General features: G+C 35.6%; 1 protein-coding gene across 8 annotated transcripts; it reads left to right on the top strand.

The window, feature by feature from the left end:
- Positions 1-891: 891 nt before the first annotated feature.
- On the top strand, positions 892-23,677 carry Asator (tau-tubulin kinase asator). 8 transcript variants are annotated; one of them, XM_046620149.2, is made up of 15 exons: positions 892-1,081; positions 6,241-6,373; positions 7,942-8,089; positions 8,245-8,459; positions 9,257-9,526; positions 9,658-9,744; positions 10,740-11,012; positions 11,147-11,336; positions 11,872-12,221; positions 12,624-12,920; positions 16,021-16,344; positions 16,429-16,696; positions 17,002-17,481; positions 17,743-18,163; positions 19,404-23,677. In XM_046620149.2, the coding sequence occupies exons 1-15, from the start codon at positions 1,074-1,076 to the stop codon at positions 19,456-19,458; spliced, it is 3,519 nt and encodes a 1,172-aa protein (XP_046476105.1). In that variant the 5' UTR covers positions 892-1,073; the 3' UTR covers positions 19,459-23,677. The 8 variants fall into 8 exon arrangements, with proteins under 8 accessions (XP_046476105.1, XP_046476107.1, XP_046476108.1 ...); XM_046620151.2 differs by having other exon boundaries at positions 17,767-18,163; XM_046620152.2 differs by having other exon boundaries at positions 17,776-18,163.
- The last annotated feature ends 655 nt before the right edge of the window (positions 23,678-24,332 follow it).

Below are 24,332 nucleotides of genomic sequence, written 5' to 3' on the forward strand. Positions count from 1 at the left end.
TAACCGAGGTCAGTTATCCGCATGACAAATCCCCTGATTACGAGCCGACGTTGTATCTGTATATAGACAGAATGACTCCGATTGGCAATTGAATTCGCAACACGATCATCGGATGGGGGTCTAAAAATAGGAAGCCCGAAGTGAATCCCCCGATTTCTACATTCATTCTTCTCGAGTATAAGTTTTAATCAATTTGCAATCAAAGTCAAATCCTAGAGATGGTGGATTTCTCTACCATTCATTATTGGTTCCACCCAACCAATGAAATATTTTCTCCATTCTCGATTTCTAATCACCATAAGTCAGCTGAATCTTTGCGTCTTCTAATAGTCAGCAAAATATTTATACTTATCAGTGATATGTGACCGTTAGACTGCACTGTTAGAAATGCGGTATTAAATATTACACCAAAATGGTGTTGATTTCAAAACCACTTGATGTCAAGAATCGAACGATTCACACCGATGGTGTTTAATTTTACACTAATTGGTGTGGACTTTTATTGACACCGTGAATTTTCTGACAGTGTGCGGCAAAGATTTAGCTGAGTAACAATGGGAATCACGAATGAATATATTGCACATGAGAACATCAAACGGAAGTAGATGAAGAGTGAAATGTCGGTTGGGTCAAATTTCGGAAGATGCTCGAATTGAACCCAACTTTGTTGAACAACATTCATTTCGGTGCAGCGGTCGGTCAGTTTATTTTTGCGTCTGACAATCCAGGGCGTTTAATATAAGCCATAAGAGCCCAACTGCCATTGTAAACTAGCATTTTCGAGTCCCGGACGTGGATAGTTTCAGGGAGGGAGGGGGGCTTGCGAATCGGTTGGGTTGCATTGCGTGCGGCCTCAGAGGAACGTGAAGGTTCAGTTTTGGCTCGCGCCAAGATCAGCAACATCCGTCGCTGAACGTGAGGAGTGAATAAGTTGGCATCAGTGTGCTAAGGACCACAGCGGTGAACGACCACAGCCAGCTCTTGTTGCTGGATTTTCAACCTCCATACTTACCTGTTACTAATTTTCCGTCCTTGTGGTGGTCGGACGACGCACGGAATATCGGACGCGAGATATGAAGTGGTACGTCTCCGTTCGCAATCAAAAGTAAAACGCACGTGCCGCATCTGATATTGATAATTGTTATAATATTCTCGTGTTGTGATAATAATCAGCGCGCTCTACTGTGTGCAGCTTGACCGCTTTTTGGACGCTAATTATCGTCACCTCGTTTCAAGTATGACCTTAAGTGCTGCAAACAAGTTATTCTGATCGATATTTCAACTTACCGAAAGTTGTTACCTTCAAAGCAGCGTGTAAGCTGGCCTAAAGATGATCGAATATCGTCAGTGAGACGATGCGTCGATCTTTTGCGATATTTGAATTTGGCGCCTACAAGATCCATCCCTTGACTACATTTATACAACCAGTAGGAAATTTACCCCGAATTTTTCATACTTAGCGTTCTATGTTTCGTTTCTTCGTTCTCCACACAATGATGTCGAAAATTCTTAAAGTGGATCGGTACTTTCATTTTATAAGTCTTTTTGTTTATACACGGTGTGATCATGATAAGGAGTGGGAACTATCCATCATTTCTGTTTTGAGTTAATTGAGCTTGAACTTTTGGAGAATAAGTTTTCGTATAAAGTTTGCGTTACGGAGACATGCATATAATGTTATAAACCGCTCTTAGCGGGCTTACAACACTTTCGTTTTACGTGCTGCTACATTCGCGAGATTTATTGGGTTTCTTTTTTTGTCTTGCAACTCTTACTGACGTCTGAGAAGCCCGACGCTTTCCTTGAAATCCATCCAAATCCAAGTCAAACATATTGCGACAATAAGCCGCATTTGTTACATGGGTTACTAGTACATTCGGCTTGTATGCACACAAAATTTAGCTTTCAATATGGCAGGTCAATTATAGTACATTACGAGTTAGTAGTTTATCACGCCTTATTAGCCCGGCAATGTTCGAACAAACGGTGCAGATAATGTAAATCGAATGATCCATTACCGAGATCCTGAACGTTTATTTGACCAATTTTCCCCAAGTACAAAAGAAAGGCATCCATTTTTAGATTTGTACCTGCACGTGTGCGACAACCGACACGATTCGTTAAGTTAAGAGTTCGTTGCCAGTTAGCAAACGACAAACACACGATCTGTAGATATCAAAACCGATTTCAAAAATACATGGAAAATAAGATTCACCGGAATATCGAGAGTTCAGATTAATTTATAATTTGACTAATTTTGCGGAACTTGTACAACGATAAACAGAATATTTGAGTGGATAAGTTATGCATGTTGCGTTGAAGGCTGAACGTGGGCTCGATCACCTTTGGACAATGTATTAGCGGAAAGCACTTGGTAATTTTTGGACGTTGTACAAGTTCAACGTGAATTTAATGAATATTGATTTACTGAGATCACGTTACCAACATACCATGTGACGTCATTCCCTGCATCTTATGTCATTCTTTTGACAACAAGAGCAAAGAAAAAATACGTCGAAAATAAAATGTAGCATCCAACAATAGAATACGAGATATAATAGAATAGACGGAAACAGGGAAAATCGAATCAGCGCCCGAATCAACAACGGTGTTTTCAAAAATAGCATGGAAGTATCGCAGGTTGCTAACCCAACCGGCGTTTTTTAAACTTCCAACTTGCAGCTCGCGCGCGAAACAATTTCGGCCGCTGTTGGTACTCAAACGCGTGAATCGTACGGTCGACACGCAGACACAAAAAGACACTACATTACAAGTAGGTATATTACATGCAGGAGATGTGGCTTGTGTTAAAAAAAAAAAAAAAACATTCTATAACTTACGGGAAATAATATTACGTACCCAAATCTTTTTTACTGATAATCCAAAGCTGGCAGGTTAATTGTTGAAAATACCAAAATTGAAAGCATCTAATAGAATGTTGGAAACAAAGTTAGTCAAACAATGTTCAACGTATCGCTTGAAAGTGTTACTATTTCTGTCAGCCTGCTGATAATCTGACTAATGGTAAATATATGTGTAGCTTTAAGAGCGGTCTTGGATTTTTCTCAAAGAAAGGAAGCCTGGTTATATAGGTATGCATTGTGCTCGTTTTCCTCTCGTTTTTTCTAATGTGTCCGTAATTCAGGTCAAGGCAAAGTTTTTCTTCGTTAGCTTATCCCCCTACGTTTTTAACGTACGTCCGCGCAATACCGTAGATCAATTCCCACGGTCACGGAAATGAGCTTGGCCTTATTAACGCTGCTCATTAATTGATTTGTTATAATACTTTAAGTTGTATAAGATTAAATGTTCTGGAATTTAATCGATTATTTTGCCAGCAATCATAATACTGATTTTCATATCTTACCCTATTTTTTCATCCAGTTAGTTTCTTTGCTATATAAATTTTGAAACGTTCGTTTCCGCCTCAACCGCGATCTCAGAATTCCCTGTATATACAGGGATTCGATGAGTGATAGAGTATTTAAAAAAGAATGTCGGCTTAGAGCTGGTTGCTGGGAATCATAAACAGGCCGACGTTCGGTTAAAAATAGTTGTTTCAAAAAAACGGAAAATAATTTGGTTGTGGGTGCGTCGTATAGTTATATAGAATAGTGTGTAATCATTTATTTGAACGTTACGTAAATCGGGAATAGCTGATTTCAAGCACAAAAATTTTATACCTACACCCTTCCCACTGATGAATTTACATTTTTTTCTTCTTCCGCTGTAATGAATTTCAAAGTACACACACATACCTATAAGTAGAAGCCATTATAGTATGATCTTTACGAACATTCAATAACACGGCAACAAACGCATCATGATTAACCTTCGGTGCAAATTTATGAGTTAATAGCTGTAATAATCAGGAACATAAACATTGTAAATTTATTAGCTATGTGGGTCGTACTTGACCATGATCAGATCGGTCGACTTCACCCAAATGCACCCTAATAAATATTAAAATTGATGTATACCGTGGAGTATTCAGACGACATAAGCACGCGGAACTAGTAATTTGAATACCTGACGTCTCATCAATTAAATCTAAGGTTTATACGATCAGATAGTCGCTTTGCCATTGCGTATTGATCTCACTTGGGGCCGATTCAAGCAGCTTGTCTCGTAAACAGATATTTTAACGTTTACCATACATTTTCAAGGCTATTCTCACAAACAACTGATTAACCAGGGAAACGCAAAGGAATTTAGACCCCCAGTATTGACGCATAAAAGTGTAAATCATGATTCAACAATCGTACAAAGAATTTAGTAAGCTTCTCGGAAGACTATCTATTTTTCACACTTCTTTATCCTATATGTAGTTATGGAATATCGTTAAGTCAGTCACGTGATTATTTTTGCGACCATTTATCGTGGATAGTATATTTTCCCAGTAAATTACGTGTCGAATCGCGTGTACAGGCTTTGATCATTTATAATAGCGTATATCTATGCAATGCGATTTCCATGCGACTATAAAGGTTGGCATTCTCTTCTTTCTTCAACGTTTTCTTTTATACCTGAAGATAAAAGTACAATCTCTGATTTATGGTATCTCATTAATAAATTGACGTAACATCTTTCCCCTCGAGACAACAGCTGAGAAACTCGAGTGAAGTATCGGTATACATATACAGGTATACCGATATAGGTACCGTACTGCAGAAATAGTTTTGGTTTGACTGCCGAAAATTGTTGCCAGAATTATAACATCAGACGAGAATTGATGTTCGATTACGCATATGTAACAATTCTATAAGCCTGTTGTAATTCGTTCGAATTTGTAAAAAGAATATTGTTTGTATTTGAATTAATCAGATTATTTAAGTGAGCATGCGACATAGTTACCAAATTTCAATTATGATACGGGCGAGTGTGCAATTTTACGATAAAATAAATGAAAAATACACGACCATATAGAAATGTATGTACCCATATCGTCTCGTGAATTAGTGCGTGTCGTCTCTGTAGTGGATCATACGTCCTGTGGGTGAAAAGAAAAAGAAACAAGAGTACGCTCTAATAAGTTTGTCAGTTTTTCGTTAGTAGCCGGCATACTTTAGTAGGTATACGTATGAAATGGCTGGGATCTTCCCGTGGTTTGCCAAGAATCATAAAAATACGTGATATCGCGCGAGCAGAGACAAAGTCGAGTCAACGAACCTGACACAAGCGCCGAAGCGTCGTGTCTTACACTTTCCCGGAGTTTTGACCAATCAGCTGATACCCCTTCTCCTCGCGTAGCTCAAGACAGGGTATTTAATCAATTGCTAAGTTAGCCGAGCGGAAAGAACCAGTAGCGTGACAAATTCACGCACTCAGAGTGCGCTCAAATCTCGCGCGGAGACCAATTCGGAGGAATGTTCGATATAACTCGAAAGGCGCCGCCGCATCGATCGCGGAACCTCAGCACCATCCAACGGTGTTAAGCGCGACGAGCCGAATGTGGAAAGAAAATGGCCGTAAAATCGACATTATACGGATTTCTTTGCAAAATTAGTGAGTATCTAGTGTATGTCGTATAAAAATTCGATCCGTTGGAGAGCGATAGTGTAGATTCGATTGTTAAAAAGTGTGTGTTGGACCGGTGAATTTTGTTAATAGCAACAGAATGGCAAATATTCGATTCGACAACAAGACTGCGAAGATATAACCGCTCGCCGTCAGCGCCTAGCAGACGACATTTTTCCTCTAGTAAAAATAAAATGTCATTATATTTGGATCGGTGTAGTACGCGTGGGGGGTTCGACGAATATTTCTCAGGAACTTCGGGGAGACCGGGGGTGTTGTTCCGTCTCCTGCTTCGCGGCGCTAAGTGTTACCGCCAGTAAATAAGAGAAAGACAAAAGAAACCCTCGTCGACGTTAAACTACATTAAATCTGTTTCACGTGAAACAACTCGTAGATTCGTATCGCTATCTCCGGTTATCTCCCTGTCTGCTGCTGCTGCTGTCGCCGGGTCAGGCGGCGGCGGGGCCGGAGGGGGGGCTAAAGGCACCCCTTGTCCTGGCTGCACCCTTTGCCTGCACGCAATCATGGCTGCCTAGCGCGGGGCGCGTATTGACCAATTTTCCCGTATGACTTTTAAGTCGAAATCCTTGGCGTGTGGCTCGTAGGGCGTGTCTATTAACCCCGGTAGTAAATATTTGACAACCCTTGATCGCCGATTTTCATCGATAGTATAAGTTAGCCGACTGGCTCTGATTTCCAGTGAGTTTAATACCCCTTTTACAGGCATCCAAATCACCCTGGGAAGCTGGTGTTAAGGCATGTAGGCGACGAGAGTACAGATCAGAACAACAACATCACCATGACTAGTGTCGATTTGTTGCAGCCCGGCCATGTGGTCAAAGAACGATGGAAAGTTGTGAGTAATCCGCACTTACAAGCTGTCAATTATCTCTAGTTATCAGTTTCTCTTTTCCCCTTCTGCTACTCTTATTGTCAATGTTTATACCTACCTACCCACGTTCCTGAACACTGATAATTCTTTTTTATCCTCTTCTTTTGACTCTTGACCCGTTTCAATGCATTTTCTCCACATGGTAAATATCACATCCAGTATATTTTAAATTCATGACACAAGTATCTCTGTGCATTATTTCTGTCATTAAAGGGTCGATAAGTTTTTGGCTTAATTTTATTTCAACATCTTTTCCCCGGTAGGTTTTATTTTAGCAATATTGTGACGAAATTTTTATTTATTTTCTAATCAAAGCGGTAGAAAGAGATAAAAACTAGCAATGAAATTTTACTACCGTCTTTCGGTATACTTGATAGACCATCCAAAACTCAGGAAGGGTCATTCTAATCCCTGCTATTATTACCTGTAGTTATTGGCATTTCATTTTTTTCTATCAAGGGTATGAAATGTTGCTGATAAGTGATAACACTGGGACAGTTTAGGTCATTTAGGTGGCAGAGTTTCCTTATCTCAATGTACTTTTAACATGGTTTGTGAGTTTCTTTTCAACATTGCGTTTGTTGAACTTCACTCAATATTATCCATTGCTTATCTTCCCAAGAAAGGTTGAACAAACAGTTAATGATTGTACTCAAAACTATTTCCCTGAATTGTTGCAACAGTTTACTAAGATTCAGATAATTATTCGTATTTCTTTTCGATTTTAAACCATTTATATTGAAAATTTAAATTTTGAATTTTCATGGTTTAACACTAGCCTTGTGCTTTTCTAAATTCAGATAAAGTTGGAAACGGGTATGAAACTAAATTAAAGCTATCAAGAAGTATTTCGTACCAATTATATAAATATTAGTGAGAAACTATAAAACATTTGAGTTCAATTTTTGACTGTCACAGAACATATAAAATATCGTTGGAGATAATCTTTGTATGATTGTTACCCATTTTTTTCAAATACAAATACCAATAAAAGTTATAATAGTACGAAAGTTGAGTAGAAACCATTTTTTTTTTTACACTACAAGCTTAATTTTATGGCAAATCTATAGCAGGATGGTGTAATTAGGCAATTTTCCAATTCTTCCACTAAAGAATCTTGACCTTGGATGGCTGCCTGGCATGTATGTGGGTCAAATGTTCTCACAATTGATTTAAAATAATCTCTTTGTCATTTGAGTAGGTCTTTCATTGTTACACTTTGGATTTTGGCTTTCATTCTTGAATCTGATCACATGACATTATATCGTTTATTATTTTGCATTCACTTAAATAAATTCAATATTACCTTATAGCTGTTTGGCAATTATTCTTGTTCGTTAAAGAAAATACAAATAGAAAGAAAATCACGAATAGATTGTGAGAATTGCCTGATTATAAAATAGTCATTTGTTGAAATGTGCATAACACCATTTTTGGTAGGTTGTTCAATATTGGGGAATCTTTAACAGCTCGATAATTGAGTGAAAATAACATTCTTTGATGCACTTGTATATTTTCCATTTCCTAAACAGCTGAAGAAAATAGGTGGTGGTGGGTTTGGTGAAATCTACGAGGGTCTAGATTTGGTCACGAAGGAACAAGTTGCTCTGAAAGTAGAATCTGCACGCCAGCCGAAGCAAGTTCTTAAAATGGAAGTGGCCGTTCTTAAAAAGTTGCAAGGTAACTTATGTGGCTGGCTGCAATTGTTTTATGTGCATATATCATTCAATCACTAACTTGCATCTCTTAAAAGAAGTGTTTATGCATATCTTACACGGATTATATACGTTTCAAAGATTAATTGTTATATTTTTATTGTTTCGTCTGAATTGCAGGTAGAGAACACGTTTGTCGATTCATAGGATGCGGTCGTAATGACAGATTTAATTACGTAGTGATGCAGTTACAAGGAAGAAATCTAGCCGAACTACGACGAGCACAGCCCAAAGGTGCATTTTCGCTTTCCACAACGTTGCGATTGGGCTTGCAGATACTGAAAGCCATTGAGAGCATTCATCAAGTGGGCTTCCTACACAGAGACATTAAACCAGTGAGTCATTGTTACTTAAATGAATAATTCTATGCTATATGACTGTTGCTATTTCTCTCCAAATTAACCATTTACTACTAACCCACAAACAGCATATCTCACGATAGCTTTATACTGATACAAAATTTTGACATTCACAAGTTTTAACTAAAGATTCAAGTGTCACTTTTTTGATGTGACAGGCTAATACAGGTGATAATGCCAGGCGTGAAAAAGTTTCACTCTGTATTTGAAATCTGAGATTATATGTTTCTAAAGTTACATATAAGAAGTTATATTATGCAACAATGAATAAATGACAATGGTAAATGCACTATGCTAGATTAAACATTTAAAAGTACGATACAAGTAAGCAGAGCACGATTGAATCAAGGACAATAAAGTTGTAGGAAGTAATGTGCTAATTTGGCTAGTATGCAATGGTGTTCTTAGGCATGAAGGCATCCTTGTCTCATTGCAAAATGTAGTTTACACACAACTGTACTATATTCGATTCATTTTGAAATGTACATACGTACGTTTCAACACTTGCCATTGGTCTGACGCCAAATCAATTGCCAAGCATATAGTAACCATTTCTCATCCTCAGATACATGAATGGTAGTACGATAACATACATACTCAACAGGAAATTGGAACGAACAATGTTTTGTATATCCTAACTGTGATGAATAGGATTTAAAACTGTTCAAAATCTACTCGAGATTGTTGAATTTTTTGTTCGATTTTTTTTTTTTTCTAATGAATCCGTCCATCCTATCTCATTTCTGTTACAAGATTTTCCGTTATGCTTACAGTCTAATTTTTCAATTGGTCGTCATCCTTACACGTCGAGGCGCGTATATATGTTGGACTTTGGCTTGGCACGACAATTCACTACCGGCACAGGAGAAGTTCGTGCTCCGCGCGTGGCAGCTGGATTCAGGGGAACTGTGAGATATGCTTCCGTTAATGCCCACAGGAACAAAGAGATGGGAAGGCACGATGATTTGTGGTCACTTTTCTACATGCTGGTTGAGTTCGTCAATGGGCAACTACCCTGGCGTAAAATAAAAGATAAAGAACAGGTAATGTCATTTTGTGAAGCAGCTTGCACTGTTTGATACCCTCATATATCCTACAGTTCGGTTCAGAAACGATCGAAGCCTTTAGTACATTCATGTTATTAACTAAAATTTGGAAATCAATTTGATTTCAGGTCGGTCTTATGAAAGAAAAATACGACCATACTCTTCTTCTCAGGCACCTTCCTTCTGATCTCCGTGTTTTCTTGGAACACATCCAGGTATTTATTAATATTTATCATTACAATAGCAATTCTGCTATGGAAATAACAAAATCAATAGACGTGGATGACTATGTATTTTTTCATCCAAGAATACCTGCTTCAACTGGCCAACACAACTTTAAAATAGTTTATTAGAAAACTAGAAGCTCAATCTTGTACTTAAAGAGAATTGTTCTTTGTATTTCAATGATTTTTGATGATTATGGAGGAGAATTTCCTACTCGCTCTTATTTCCACTAGTAAGATATCGTAGTAGTTATTTAACATATTTCCACGTATCAATTGACGTGATATGCTTATTTATTGTGTGGTGAGTTTGAAATTTTTATTTTACCAGACGAATTAGCCCTGGCATATCTCCAAATATATTTAAAACAATTTTAGGTCACTAGGGTATTTGAGAAATGAAGACAAAAAATTTCAAAGAAACAGTTAGAAAACAGAATATTAACAGAAAATGAGAAATTATGACTAGATTTTTCGCAAGTGAGCACATGAGCTTTGTTGCGGACCATTTAATGTGAAAATTGGATTGTGTATGAAAGTATAAACTGAACTGATTGTATTTATAATTTTTATTTTTTTTTTTTGTGATAAAGACTATTAGTTTTGTTGGTAACTTTTTTTTTCTTTACTGCTGTTCATGAATGAGAACATATTGACAAGTGAGGAAGAATATTTGGTCCAAGTTCAAATGGCCTACTATATGAATGGACCAAGGTTTTCTTTAAAGTATTAGTTTCAAACGTCAGTTAAGTGATCTAGAAAGTACCACTTTTCTGTTTAAAAATAATAACATCCTATTTTGAACGATTGAACCATTTCACTTTCTAGATATAAGTATGACTTTTAAGCAGGTAAAAGATGTGACCACGAAATTCAAAAACTATCGATTGCTAAAAACATTATTTTGTAACAGTGAAAGATAGATATTAAACTTGAAAAATACGGAATTATTCTCAATCCTGTAATATCATAAAAACCGTTTGCAGAGTCTGGAATACGTAGACAAACCAAATTATTCAATGCTGGCTGGTTTGTTCGATCGCTGTATGAAACGTAGAGGCGTGAAAGAAAAAGACCCTTATGATTGGGAAAAACCCGGGATAGCAGAACAAAACTTACCATCCACTAGATCATTGCCTACTGCGACAATCCCACCAGCACCTCCTACGGCTGCAACAACTAATCAGGCACCGACAATACCAAACCTTGACACAAATAATCAAGAAAACATGGAACCAGATAATAGAAAGGAGCTGGATGTGAGTCTGTTTAAGAAATAAACTTTATTCATTCCGTAATTTCAGTTTAATTAGCATACGTGAAATCAATACATCAAAGAACTCGTTTATCAGCTGCTTTATTGTACAATGTTATTCTTTCTGTTTATAAACAGGCTCAATTTGACTATGAAAGTGCGTATAGAAAAATACGGCAACGAGGAATTGAGGAATCAACAGTTTCATTAATTCCAGCCCTTAGCAATCTGGGTATTAGAGATAAAAATTGCAATGCTACAATACCAGTGACAGACAACACACATCAACAAGATGCTCAACAGGCAGCTGTTACGTCTCCAGTACAAGGTAACGGATATTCAACTTTAATTTATGCCCAGTATTTACATTTATTTATAGGCAACGGCGTATTTTGAATTTTCCTTATAAAAATTGACCAAGGAGCTTTGATCATCCTAACTCTCTAACATTTGATTTACTGGAAGTCTAATCAGTTGCTAAGCATTTTCTGTTATAAGGGCAATGTCAAAAGTATCGCGAACAGGTACAGATGATACTAATGCCTAGGTAACATGCTATTTCGGGTATCTGATCAATACTTCCATATAATAACAAGTTATTCCCACTGGCATCTTGGTGATTAAACTCAATTACATGACATTTACTACTTAATCACTCTGAAGATTTATTTTACTCATTGGCTATAACTTACTTTGAAATATCAACTGAACAAAACCATGCAGACTGTTTGATATATCAAAACTTGCAAAAATGTTTCATTTGTATTCCATGTATAAGACCACTAACGTACAATCAGCATTATCGATTTTTTACGATATTTCATAGTAGACGTGATCTGTAAAAAAATATATGGATTTTGAAGGCTCAATATGGAAGAGGCGAGCGGTATCCATGGCTGTCGAACCACAAGTACAAGCAACTCCTACAGAAAAACAAGTGGACAATGAAGGAGATGCGTTAATGACATCTGCTCGTTCCGCTTCTGAAGTTCCTCGTCCCAAAAATGTTGCCAATACTTCCACTCCACTTCGAAAATCCGCTAGCGGTGCTACTTTTGCTTGCTTGAGAGTTCAAGTTCAAGAACTTGGGAATCAGGGTACTCCGGAAACAGCACCGGGTGATGCTACTACTCCTAGGATACAAACTGAAGTAGATGCATCGTACTGTTCGTACGACGGAACTCATGTTAAACAAGTGGGAAACCAAAGTCCCGTAAGTGTGATATTGATGAAATTAAAAATAAAAGAAACCATTCCTCTAGAAGAAGTAAAACGCGTCGGATAATCGATTGGTCAAAAGGACTAGTATTATTTACACAAATAGCTCAGAATGTCTTGGCTGATTTTGCTCGAAATCTAATCAGTTCTAAAACTTGGCAAAAACCGCATGGATTGTGATCACAATAATCAAAATCTATTATTTCGTTCTTAAGATATTTTCAGAAGCGATTTTGTAGACCACAGAACATGGAGAACAAGTGAAAATTCAGCTTATCATTTTTGGGGATAATTATAATAAACTTTCCCGCTTGACTGAAAGCAGAGAAGCCTAAAGTTGAAAAGACGAACGCATCCTATCAAATTTTGTAATATTATGTATGCTGGCTAATTTTAGGTGACTGAGCAAAGAGAACCTCTGCGAAGAGAGCCAAGAAGACGGACAGATGGTAGACAATCAAATAGAGGGGGTCGTGCAGCAACACGCGATTGTTCAATAACACAATTTGCGCAAATAGACGACGACAATGTTTCAGCACTGCAGCAAGTAACTAGAGGCGGTGGAGGATTAACGCTTGCCTCACAGTGGAAATCACAGTTTGATGATTCAGAGGAAACTGACAATGAATGGAAAGGAGAAAATTTACAAAGTCCCGAGCACAAGGGCACTAATCCACCCTCTTTAGTTCCACAGGTATTCATTTATCTCATATGCTTAGTTTCTTACTCCAAGGGTCAGACGCGAGTAGAATCCAATTGAGCATGTTTTTTTGAATTTTGCTTTTGTTCTCGAGAGTTTCAGCTCGAGAATTCCTATGTGAAATGTTTCACAACAACGTTCAGTTTTTAATCCACAAAATTCCCATATTCCGTGCCTATCGTAACACATCCGTTTTGCTGGTCGATAAACATTTAAATTTTATTATAACTAAGAAACCTATTATCGTATTAATAATTAACTAATTCATCACAATTCTGTAAGGTTTCTTTTGTTTTTTTTACCAAAGTACTGTCATGATTGAAAATAAATCAAGGTTTCATTGAAATTTTCATATAATTTTGTAAATAAAAGCGTTATCATGCAATTCTCATATTCGAAACTTCTGCGCTTATGACATGGTATTAAGTCTATCATAATTTGCTACATCGTTGTGAAACAATAACTTTGTTTAACATTTCATTTCAAATTTCATTCAACATTGTTACGAAATATGATTATTGACCTTTGTCGATATTTGATATTCTAGCCACGTCTGGCCTGTATCGACACCCTCACTTGCCACCTAGCATCTGCTGATGTTCTGCCAACCCACGCCCTGACCACCAACGCTTAAGCATTAGATATTCGCATTGCCTTCTACTTTCCGTACTTCATTTAGTTTCAACAAGAATATGGCTTTGCCAGAATGTATTCCAAATCAGAACAGCATCACCAGCTGACCGAATCTATTTCGCATTGGGGAGACAGGCCAAAATGGATTGTCCGAAAATCTATAACCCAGCTAAACTGGAATATGTTGTTTTCTCATGTAAAAAAAAAGACACGTATTTTCCGGGCTGGCTGAAAAAAATTTCCGACGAAATTATGGCCATTTGCATATTTACGCTCCTGTTACAGATGTTTTAGTAAAACGAACAAATTTTTTCTTCAATGCGCTATATCTTCGGAACGAATTAACATAATTGCAACTTTCTGGTCTCATTTGTTTGTAGTGAAGTTTTTAGCATTCTTTCAAAGCCTATAAAGAAACTGGAAGATTTTAAAAAATTAGCAACATTGCTTCCTTTTTTCGAAAATTTGAAAAAATTGATTTTCTCAAAACTTCATCTTTTTTTTCTTTTACATTTCGCACAATATGCGGAGTGATATGCCTCACATATCCTATACGTTTCATTGACACTACTAAAAAAAACCAAATTCCTGCGTTCTAATGTCTTTTGTACTGAAATAAATTCTCAATTACAAAGTTCTTCAATGTTTCGCTTTAGACCCTTTGGTAGGCTGACTAAATAGAAATATGGTCTAGAATTCCGACCTGGTACGTTGTTTGATTATCTATTCCTTCAGCAATACAGATATAGCTGGAACAAGTTTCTGGTATAATTTTTCTTGTATCAAAAACTCACAGTGATCTGTATTAATACAAAAATATTAAGAGTAGGTATTAAGAGAATTTTATTAGAATGTAGGAATTTAGTTTTTTCATACGAAGTGGTGTCGTATTATCAATGAAACTTATAGGATATATGATGCATATCACACCGTATATTGTCTGAAATGAAATAGAAAAAAAGATGGAGTTTTTAGAAAATCAATTTTTTCAAATTTTCGAAAAAGGGACGCAATGTGGCTAATTTTTGAAAATCTTCCAGCTTATAGGCTCTGAAAGAATGCTAAAAACTTCAGAACAAATAAATGAGACGAAAAAGTTTCAATCATGTTAATTCGTTCCAGAGATAGAGTGTGTTGTAGAAAAAATGCGTTCGTATTATTAGAACATCTGTATCAGGCGTGTAAATATTCGAACGGGCATAATTTCGTGGGAAATTTATTTTTAGCCAAACAAGAAAATACGAGTCTCTTTTTTGTCACAGAAAACAGCATATTCCAGCTTCGAACAATTCTGTACCATTATGATTTCCGGGCTACCTGAACTGAGATGGATTCGTCTGATGGATTGCAGCGAATGCAGATTTTTTTGGTTTTACGTTATGGATAGTTGGTGGCTTTCTCTTTGCTTCAGAAATATCCCGCTTTTTATATTCTTGTAGTTCAGTTTTGTGTTAGAAACTGTTTGATTGCGATAGCTTAATTCAATAACCTTTACTCCTGACTTAAATTATTTTTATTATCTAAACCAAGGACTGATATACGCGCTTTAAAATGATCTAGTTGATTATTACCATTTTATGTGATGTATATGGCCACTTTAGTATTAATTTGTTTAGGTGTTCATAATAATAATCTTAATATATTTAGGTGATAAAACACAACCATAATGGACCATCATTGATACAATTGACAATACTTAAAAAATAAGCTCATTTTCTTGGGGCAATGGCCTGTTCTAGAGTTGAATCAGTAGTTATAAAGATTATTAACTTCTCCAATGGGCTAGTTCCACGTGTATTGGAATCCTGCGTTTTAGAATACTTTCATATCAAATCAGTTATAATTATTCTTCATGTTAAGTGGGCTATAATATTCAAAATATTCTAGTAGCTTCATAACGGAAGATTGAATGAGCTTTAAATATTCTGACAAGTAACCATATATGATCAAAATGAGGTAAAAAGTGCAAGAATAAGTGATAGCTTGATTTCTACATAATGCAGTTGAATAAATTATATATTTGACAGTTGAAGCACTCTTCTAATGATGTTGAAAATCAGTAAAATAACTAACCGAATAAACAATAGCTTATCTGCCTTTAACTTTTATCACGAACATTTTCAAAGTTACTGCTGAAATTTAGATGATCAATTATGGAACACAGGCATTAATATTAGTAATGAAAAAAAAAACAAACTGAAATTAGATTAAGGGTGATTAAAGAAATTCCTGTTACTGTAAAATTTAATCTAGAAAAACAAATTCGTAAGTCAATTGAGAAACAGTGCCCATGTCTAGTCGTCTGATAAATATTTTCGATTCGGATCTGCAAAAATGCATGTCAAGGACTTTGGAGTAATAGTTTCTCATTGAACATGTCTCCACATCTCAGATCCAGTCAGAAATTCAAGCTTTGCAATATCTGTCCCCTGAAACGATAATAAAACGACATACTGATTAGTTGAGTAAGAAGACAAATGTGCAGTCCACAGCTGTTAGTGAAGTCGTAGCTACTGCTACAGTGACAGGGGGTTCTCAGGACACAAAAGTCCAAGCTACGCCAGCAGCATCTGTCACACCAGCAACGACTCAACAGCAGATTGCACTCACAGGACAAGCAGCTTTATCTAGAATCAGTGAAGATTCACCACGGCCTCCAGCACCTCACAGATGTCTAAACATTGCCGGGATTGAAAAATATCCAGAACTTCAAGGAGCATTGCCTCGTGCTTGGAGTATGCCGGTGATGGCATGCAATATCCGTTATGACTTAGAAGCACCATTGGTATGTGAAGGACAAAACTTGATTTTTTTTGAATTCTTTGTGTGTACCTATTTGGCCAATCTTCAGTCTAAATTTTTCTATCAGGTGCAACAAGCAGCATTCGATGATCTATTGTACGAGGTTGATGTGATGAGAAATATTGCAGCACGTCGCGATGATCCGAAAGAAATTATACCAGTTCGAAGGGCTAGTGTACCAGCAGTTACGTTTTCACCGCCAAATACAGTGCCAACCACGCCAGGTGCTGACGACGAAGAACAAGCGGTTGCTGGAAGGCTTGAAATCAGGGTCGTAGATGCAACGGGAGGGGCCACAATCGTACAAACGAGAGCTGACAAGGAACCTTTACAAAGTCAGTGAATCACCCTTTGTTTTAAAAATATATACGCGATAACAAATGTTTGAATCTTTATTCAAATTTGCTTTAGAATTTTGAATGGGTCTGCATCGAATCATCATCAAGTGATGTCTATGTGGTTTACGAATCAAAAACATCAATGTGTTAAAATATTTGAAATTAATGAATTGCTTTAGTTTACCTGAAAGAAAAGCCAATTCAGAAATTTACATCTTGTTAAATTATCTTTTGTGTAAAAAAATGTGCTATCTGTCAAGTATACGGGCATTTATTGAAAAAATTTATTCTTGCTAAAACAGAAAAATTAACAAATGGCACAGCCGGCAGTCCAGCCAGTCCAAATCCAGGACCTGAAGATCCATCTATATATTTTGACGCAGCAGAAAATCACGCAGCTATTAATAATATTTCGAATGGAGGCGCTTCTGCGGCTACCACATCAAATACCTTACCCAATGCTGTTTCGGTTCGAGAACTTAAAGAAATTAAGGAGAAAGAAATAGAAATAGAAAAAGAGATAGAGACAGAAAAAGATAAGGATGTTGAGAAAGAGAAGGAAAAGAAGAGAGCGAAGGAAAGGGAAAAGGCAAAAGAAAAAGAAACTCCAAGTAGACCACATAGTACACATAGCAAGATTCCAGTGCCAGTGAAAAGTCCACGATGTTCTTTGTCCGAACCCACACCTGAGTCAAATAATACAGTAAATACTACGAAATCTGGAACTGGGAGTGATATGGAAAAACCTTCTGTGGGAAGTCAACATAAAGAGAAAGATAGTGGTGAGTTGAATTACTTTAAACTAATTTCATCGCACCACTCATTCTAATTTGACCAATTAATATCGTTTGTTACTTTGAAAATTTTGTTTGTCATTTTAATCATCCTTTTCAAGCCCCGATGGAATATTGGCGAAAAAAGAGAAAACATAAGAAGCACACAGAAGTTGACATTACTGCCAATCGATCATTTTCCTTTTTTCTTGCAAAGAATTTTTGTTGTTTAGTTAGCTTCTTGGCTTTATTAACGATAGCACCTTTTAGCAAACAAAGGTAAACCTTTGATAGTACCTGCAGAAGCTCCGGCACTCCGTCGATGTGTAACGTTGCCTGACGCACGGCCAACCCAAACTCTCTTAACTTCCGCAAGTTCAACTGATGAAGAAAACCTGACTGGTTGTACACCTGCGCTTCGTCGTCGAAGGCTGAGTGAGAAATACGTCACTGATGCTAGTCAACTCAATCTGCACTTTCAAAGACCTCAACATAGACCCAGACCAATTTCTGAGATATTACCACACATGCAACTATATGCTAGAGGTGTGCCATCGTATTTACTAGGGGAGGGTGGAAAGCGAAGTGAAGAAAGCAGTGATAATGAATCCGACCATAGTGGACCTCCAAATGCTCAACCACCGCCACCACCCACCTCACTGCCTCCTCATGGGGCTGAAAATAATGCTAGGTATGAAGTCAATCAAATAACTATCTAACTTCTCCTTCACATCATTTTACTGTGCATCATCTGTCTGCATACACAAATCTCTTGAGTTAAAAAACTAGTGGAGATTACTGTTAGCTGGTGAGTTTTTCAAATGTTCTTCTACAGTATATTTTTTATACTCCGCCCAACGAGAAAACAAAGACTCGATCAAAAGAAAACTCGCTCATTTCGGTTAGATATGATAGGGTAGAGGACGCAAGGAGTGTCGCCTTAAAAGTTTGAGATACTGGATAGCCTGTACATAGACTAAGTTCGTTCACCCATTAGACGGAGTATAGTCGTGTCAGTATCCCAGTATATTTTCATTTGTGGGTTCGGGCTCTAAACTACCTGTATTGGAATTGCATTTGTCTCGCTGATGTTCAGTTCTGAAGTGTGTGCACCTGGTTTAAGATGAATAAATGTTTAAATTCTTTATTCGTAACTAGAATCAGGATAGTAATATACAATTGATGATAGTTGTAAGTCGATTTTTCTTATTTGCTTAGATTGTTCTAACACTACTTCACAAAATATTGTGTAAACTCTACTATGTTACTCTTTAAAACTCCTGTAATGTAAAACTGTATTAAAACACTGTAACTCTTAGGAGTTGGTACACAAAATGATGTCTTGCTTATGAATATGAATGATGAAGTACAGTCTGATTGGTAATGATTTTTTAGATATTTGAATTACAAATACTGCTCAACTAAAAGTTTTCTTCTTCCATTGATTTCTTGTAATCACAATCGAAGATATTTGCCTTTCATTTGTCAACTATATGTCTACTTTCGAAATAAGAATATTAAAGTAATTGAAACATCTTACACCATTCCTGATATGCAGAAGTCATCTTGTGTATCAACTACCTGTTTGTCAATTCTTTACCTCAGTATTTCCCTGTTTCCTGAACATTACAGACAATTCCGTGTGAACGAATTTTCAAGCTTGGTTATTTTTTAACAAATTGCAATATATGTTCATGTATCTCATAATACTTATAATGGTTTATTTCCCCCATTTTGTAAGCACAGTCATGACATCGATTTTATTTTATACAAAAGATTGTTAAAAATAAGTTTGTTCAGCTGAAAAGTGAAAATTATGTAATCTTTGAGTTTGTATTCATTAATTGTTATGGTTTGCATATTGACAAATTTGAAAATTCAACATTAATACTTCAACATTAATAAAAACTCTTCGATTTCGTATGTTTCAGGTGTCGCAGGTACAGGCCAGTACCAGATACGACGGTAGTCAGCAGAAAGTCGTGAGGTTCACTTGATAAAACGCGGAATTCCTCATGTACATCAAGAATGGCAATGTTGTACCCATGGTCAACCAGGAATGTGATACCTTATTAGATTAAAAACAAAGCCTAAATATTTTCTAGCAGTTGACATTAGATCAGTCTCAAGGCTCCGGGGAATATCGACGAAAGGTAAATCGCAATGTAACATTATGTTACATCGGATTGCAAATATGACAGTGTAATGCGTCATAATCTCGAGGTATATATTTTATCTTATTTCCGTCGCGTTTGGAGACAGCAAGCGCCGTTAGTATTGTTTCAGGAAGGTAAAACATTTATCTTTCAAATTTTTATGAAGAAAAATACGAAAGAATTTAAGTGTTTTGAATACAACTGTAAGTGAACTTCTCTTCAGTGTATAAATAGTGAAAAATGTAAACTAAGTTTATTGCATAATCGAATCACAGTAAATCTGAGTCACACTCAGCTGGTAAATGTCTTTGTGGATGAAATAGGTGAAATTTGCAGTATAGTGGCATCACAGTATGAAAAGTGATTTGCTTTACGTGCAATTCTGCTAATTGGGAATGTGTATATATGATATTTAGTGGTGACTGACCTGCAGTACCACGTGGCAGCTATTTTTGATTTCATTTACGTTTATAGGTCCACTGCATAAAATACATGATATTCGAGGGGGAGAAAAAGAAACTGATGTAACAGAAATATAAGTGGTATCTATCATGAATTTTATTTAACATTTTTTCAATCTTTACAGTTTATTTAACTGTACAGATGTATATTACTTTTACATTTTTTAGATTTCATTAATTTATGAACGCATTACAATTCTTTCATCAACTTCAGTGAATATTTATATGAGAATTATGCTTCATTTCACATAGTATACTATCACGTATTCTATTTAGACATTACTTAAAAAAATTCGTTTCTCGTAAAACTCATTATTACCACTCGATGTAGCTAGCAATTGGTCGAGTACATATTTGAATAATCGGAGCATTTAGATCAATGCACATTGTACATATTTCTACTGTACGGAAACGATTAATTCACTGAATAAGAGTCCACTGTCTGAGAGGGTGTGACAGATAGTGTTACATGGAGAAACAATAACACATATATTTTTCTTCACTTCACATACTTGATCCATGATATGACGTGGCCTGTCTATAAGTATCCGAAGAGTATAAAAATCCAAAGAGTGATAGGGATATTAGGAAAAAAGACAAAAAACTACCAAAAAAATTAATTAAAACGAATTGATAGATAGTATTACTACCGTACGATAAAAGTTAAACTGCTCGTACCTTTGTTACGGGTGCACTTATTCGAATAATTTCCTTTATTACGGATATCAATGAAACCAATAGCAAATTGTCCAGAAATGTAATAATCCGAGAGACCATTGAATCGTAGGGTAAAGCTCTTAACACATGAATTAGATCTGAAATAAAAAAATTTCAGCTAGTGGACACACACACGGTAGCTAGTTCCGTAATTGAATCTGGTATCTGTCGCACTTGGCTTTATACTCTTAGCGCCCCCTCCCTCTCCACCCCAGCATAAGAAATATGGGGGGAAATGTTGTAGTAAATAATTTTAGAATATTTACCGGACCTGGACGAGTGTGCTAGTCTTGGCAAAACCCACCGTTCAAATTTATTGGAATTAAACGGTTATTAAATAGTGTAAAGTTTGGATCAAAACTTGTAACGAAAGCACAACCGTACATGTCTGTTCATACAGTGAGCTGTGAGCTAGAGATCTGAATCCGTGCATTTTATGTTTGAGAAATGGTGTGCTAATTGTACTGTACATAATTTTTAAAACTACAAAATTTTCTATCAGTCAAATAGATGTTTCCCGGTTGAACGAGCATAGACGGAAATGAACTATAGTATTAAATACACCAATTTAGAAAATGCTTCAAGTGATACTGCATAAATTGTCACGAAAGTGTGGAAAGATATTTTTCTTGACTTATAAAGTAGAGATAGTAATTAAAATGTCCATAAACCTTCTTGATCTCGCTTTCTCAAACAAAAAATTGCCCATTTTATGCTTGTTGCAGCAAAGATTCGTGTAAATGTATAAACTGTAAGATTCGAAGTGTACGACGTATTACTTTCTTGTAGTGAAAAAACAATTTACGATTACCTATATCAAGCAATCAAATTTATTTTAATAATCGAAGAAATTCAACGTGAAAAAAACAAAAAAAAGAAAGGTTATTAAAAACTAGTCATTTTAATAAAATTGATTGTGTACCGAGTTACATGGTTAAAACTAAAGTTTTACAGACAACGATTTGTCCCATATTATATACATCATAATAATAATCATAATAATAATATTATATAAGGTGGACGAAAAGAAACATATTTTGATTTAAATATTCAAATAATACCATTCTAAAAGTTAGAGCAGCCAATTAAAAATTGATATTCCGTGTAATAAGGGGCCATTCATTAATTACGCAAGGGTCCCGGGGGGGGGGGGGGGGGGGGTAAAAAAAATCTCTACATGCCCTTATCTTGGGGAGGGGGTAAAACTTATTCTTACGTAATATTTTATATGTCGAAATTTATCATTAGAAATCTACTTCCATTTCGATGCCGAATAGCCGTTTTTCATTCTATAATATACAATTGGATTTACACCTTATTTTAAAAATTTTTATTGCTTATTAAGATTTTCAATTCTTAAACGTGTTCATTTTTATCCATTTTCAATCTTGTAAATAAACATTATACATTTTTCCCGTTTATTGATATTATTGTAATTATTTAGAAAAACTGGATAGAATCTTACGTAAGACGGGGAGGGAGAGTTCAAGAAATCTTATGTGCCCTTACATGGGGCAGGGGGGGTCAAAAATTGCCAAAATCGTCCTTACGTAATTAATGAATGGCCCCTAAGAACTTCAAATGAAATTTATTATTTTCCTACGGCACATTATAATTTTTTACCTTTTTCATTTTTCATTTCTTTTATTTGAAATTCTCACTTTTCTTGAGTTAACAGATACTTATTTTTTTATGCAAATCCCATGAGCTATTAGAATAATGTGAATTTTTTTGCTCTACTTATTGATGATTGTAACCAAATAAGTATGTTAAGCCATTATAATACAGTTCGTAATGCTACTAACATATCCCTACAAAAGCCACAAGATACTCCACAAATATAACTGTCCTATAGCAACGCGGTATTTCCACGCTAATCTAATGTATAAGAAAGTATTTATTATTTACGTAAAAGATTACGGTAGAGACAAGAAAAATAAAAATAAATAAAGTCATGACTATGTTATAATAATTTTAGTATGGATCAGTGATCCGTAGGTCTGCAAAGGTGACAAGGGATTATTGAAAATCCGACGGCGGGTTGTAAACTTGTGCAATATTGAACAATACGTATTGCTTGAACTACTTACTATTGAAGTAAAAAATTTAGATGAAATAAAAGTTAATATTTGAAAAAAAAATAATATAACGCTACTATGTATTTACACTGTAGCTATTAATTTTCATGCATAATATATGAGACCGAATTATTTTCTTTTAATTTCTACAATAACTCACAGTTTTAAAAATGGTTCATGATATCGCAAATTAGAAAATATTTCTGTTATACAAGCTGTAATATTTCTAATGATATGTATTGTAATTTAAATAGGTATTATGCGCGTCATGTGATATAATGATCTCTCGATCGATACTTTTTGTATGTAATACCACATTCATCATCAATGGCATCGCCTTTGAAATCAGAATACAAACTCATAGCTGCTCTTATCCAAACATTTCACGTCCCCAAAGCAATAGAATGATTTAATTAATTGCTTCATTCTGTCAACTTTACAGACTGCCCAAACTGCTCCATCATTTATATAGGTTCCTGTACATAACGATGATATATTATAATGAATACCATATGATAAATAATGATTTATTATTATTATCATTATTATTATTGTCGTTAATGATTATCATCTAAGGTCTTAACCGATGAATAACTGTATTACAATATTGTATTCTTTCTCTGCTTCGTGCTCTCTATAGATAGCCACACAAAAAACTCTAATTCCGACGTGTATGTAATCATGTTTGACTACTTGTGTACCCAGCAATCTTGAACAAAGGTACTATCAATTATTATTAATGAAATATTGTAATGAAAACTTGAAATGGTAAATAGATATTATCTATCGACAATTGTTAATTTGTTATTATTATTTTTATTCATATTGTCGAACTAAAAAAATGCAGGCAGATTGGGATGGTGAAACATATGCTTATATCTTGTAATTAGTGTTTATGGTAAAAGCTTCAGTCAACACAATTAGCTACTTCAATAAAATCCAAAGTGAAGAAATTAATTTGAATGGCACAGAAGCGAACAGTCCAAGTACTACATCGATCTCCCATTTGTGGTATCACGCTTCTTCAACTCATGTGAATTATTTTCCTATTCACACATTTGAATACGGCCAAATGTTGAAGATGAAATCTGAAAAAGTCCTGTTGAGTAATGAATAATTTTCTATGCAATGTTGTAATAAAAATATCGAAGAATTATTTGAACTTAAGGTATCAGAAGTAATATCAATAAAAGATTTTATTATTTATTTCGGGTTCATACATTTTTTCTACTATTTTTCATTCCATCTCTGACCCTCGGTAAATATTACACATGAAACATGACCTGAAGTTATAATATCAATTTTTGAATAAACAATAAATGCAGATATGAAGTCAAAGTGAAAGGCACTGTGGAAATTTTCAAAAAAATGACTTAAATACAATAATAAGAGCGTTAAATCTCGATTAGTTGATGGGTGCTGAAAGCGATAAAAATCATCTTGTGAAG

Source organism: Neodiprion pinetum, chromosome 4, assembly GCF_021155775.2.
Source record: "Neodiprion pinetum isolate iyNeoPine1 chromosome 4, iyNeoPine1.2, whole genome shotgun sequence".
In the NCBI taxonomy this organism is placed as follows: Eukaryota; Metazoa; Arthropoda; class Insecta; order Hymenoptera; family Diprionidae; genus Neodiprion; species Neodiprion pinetum.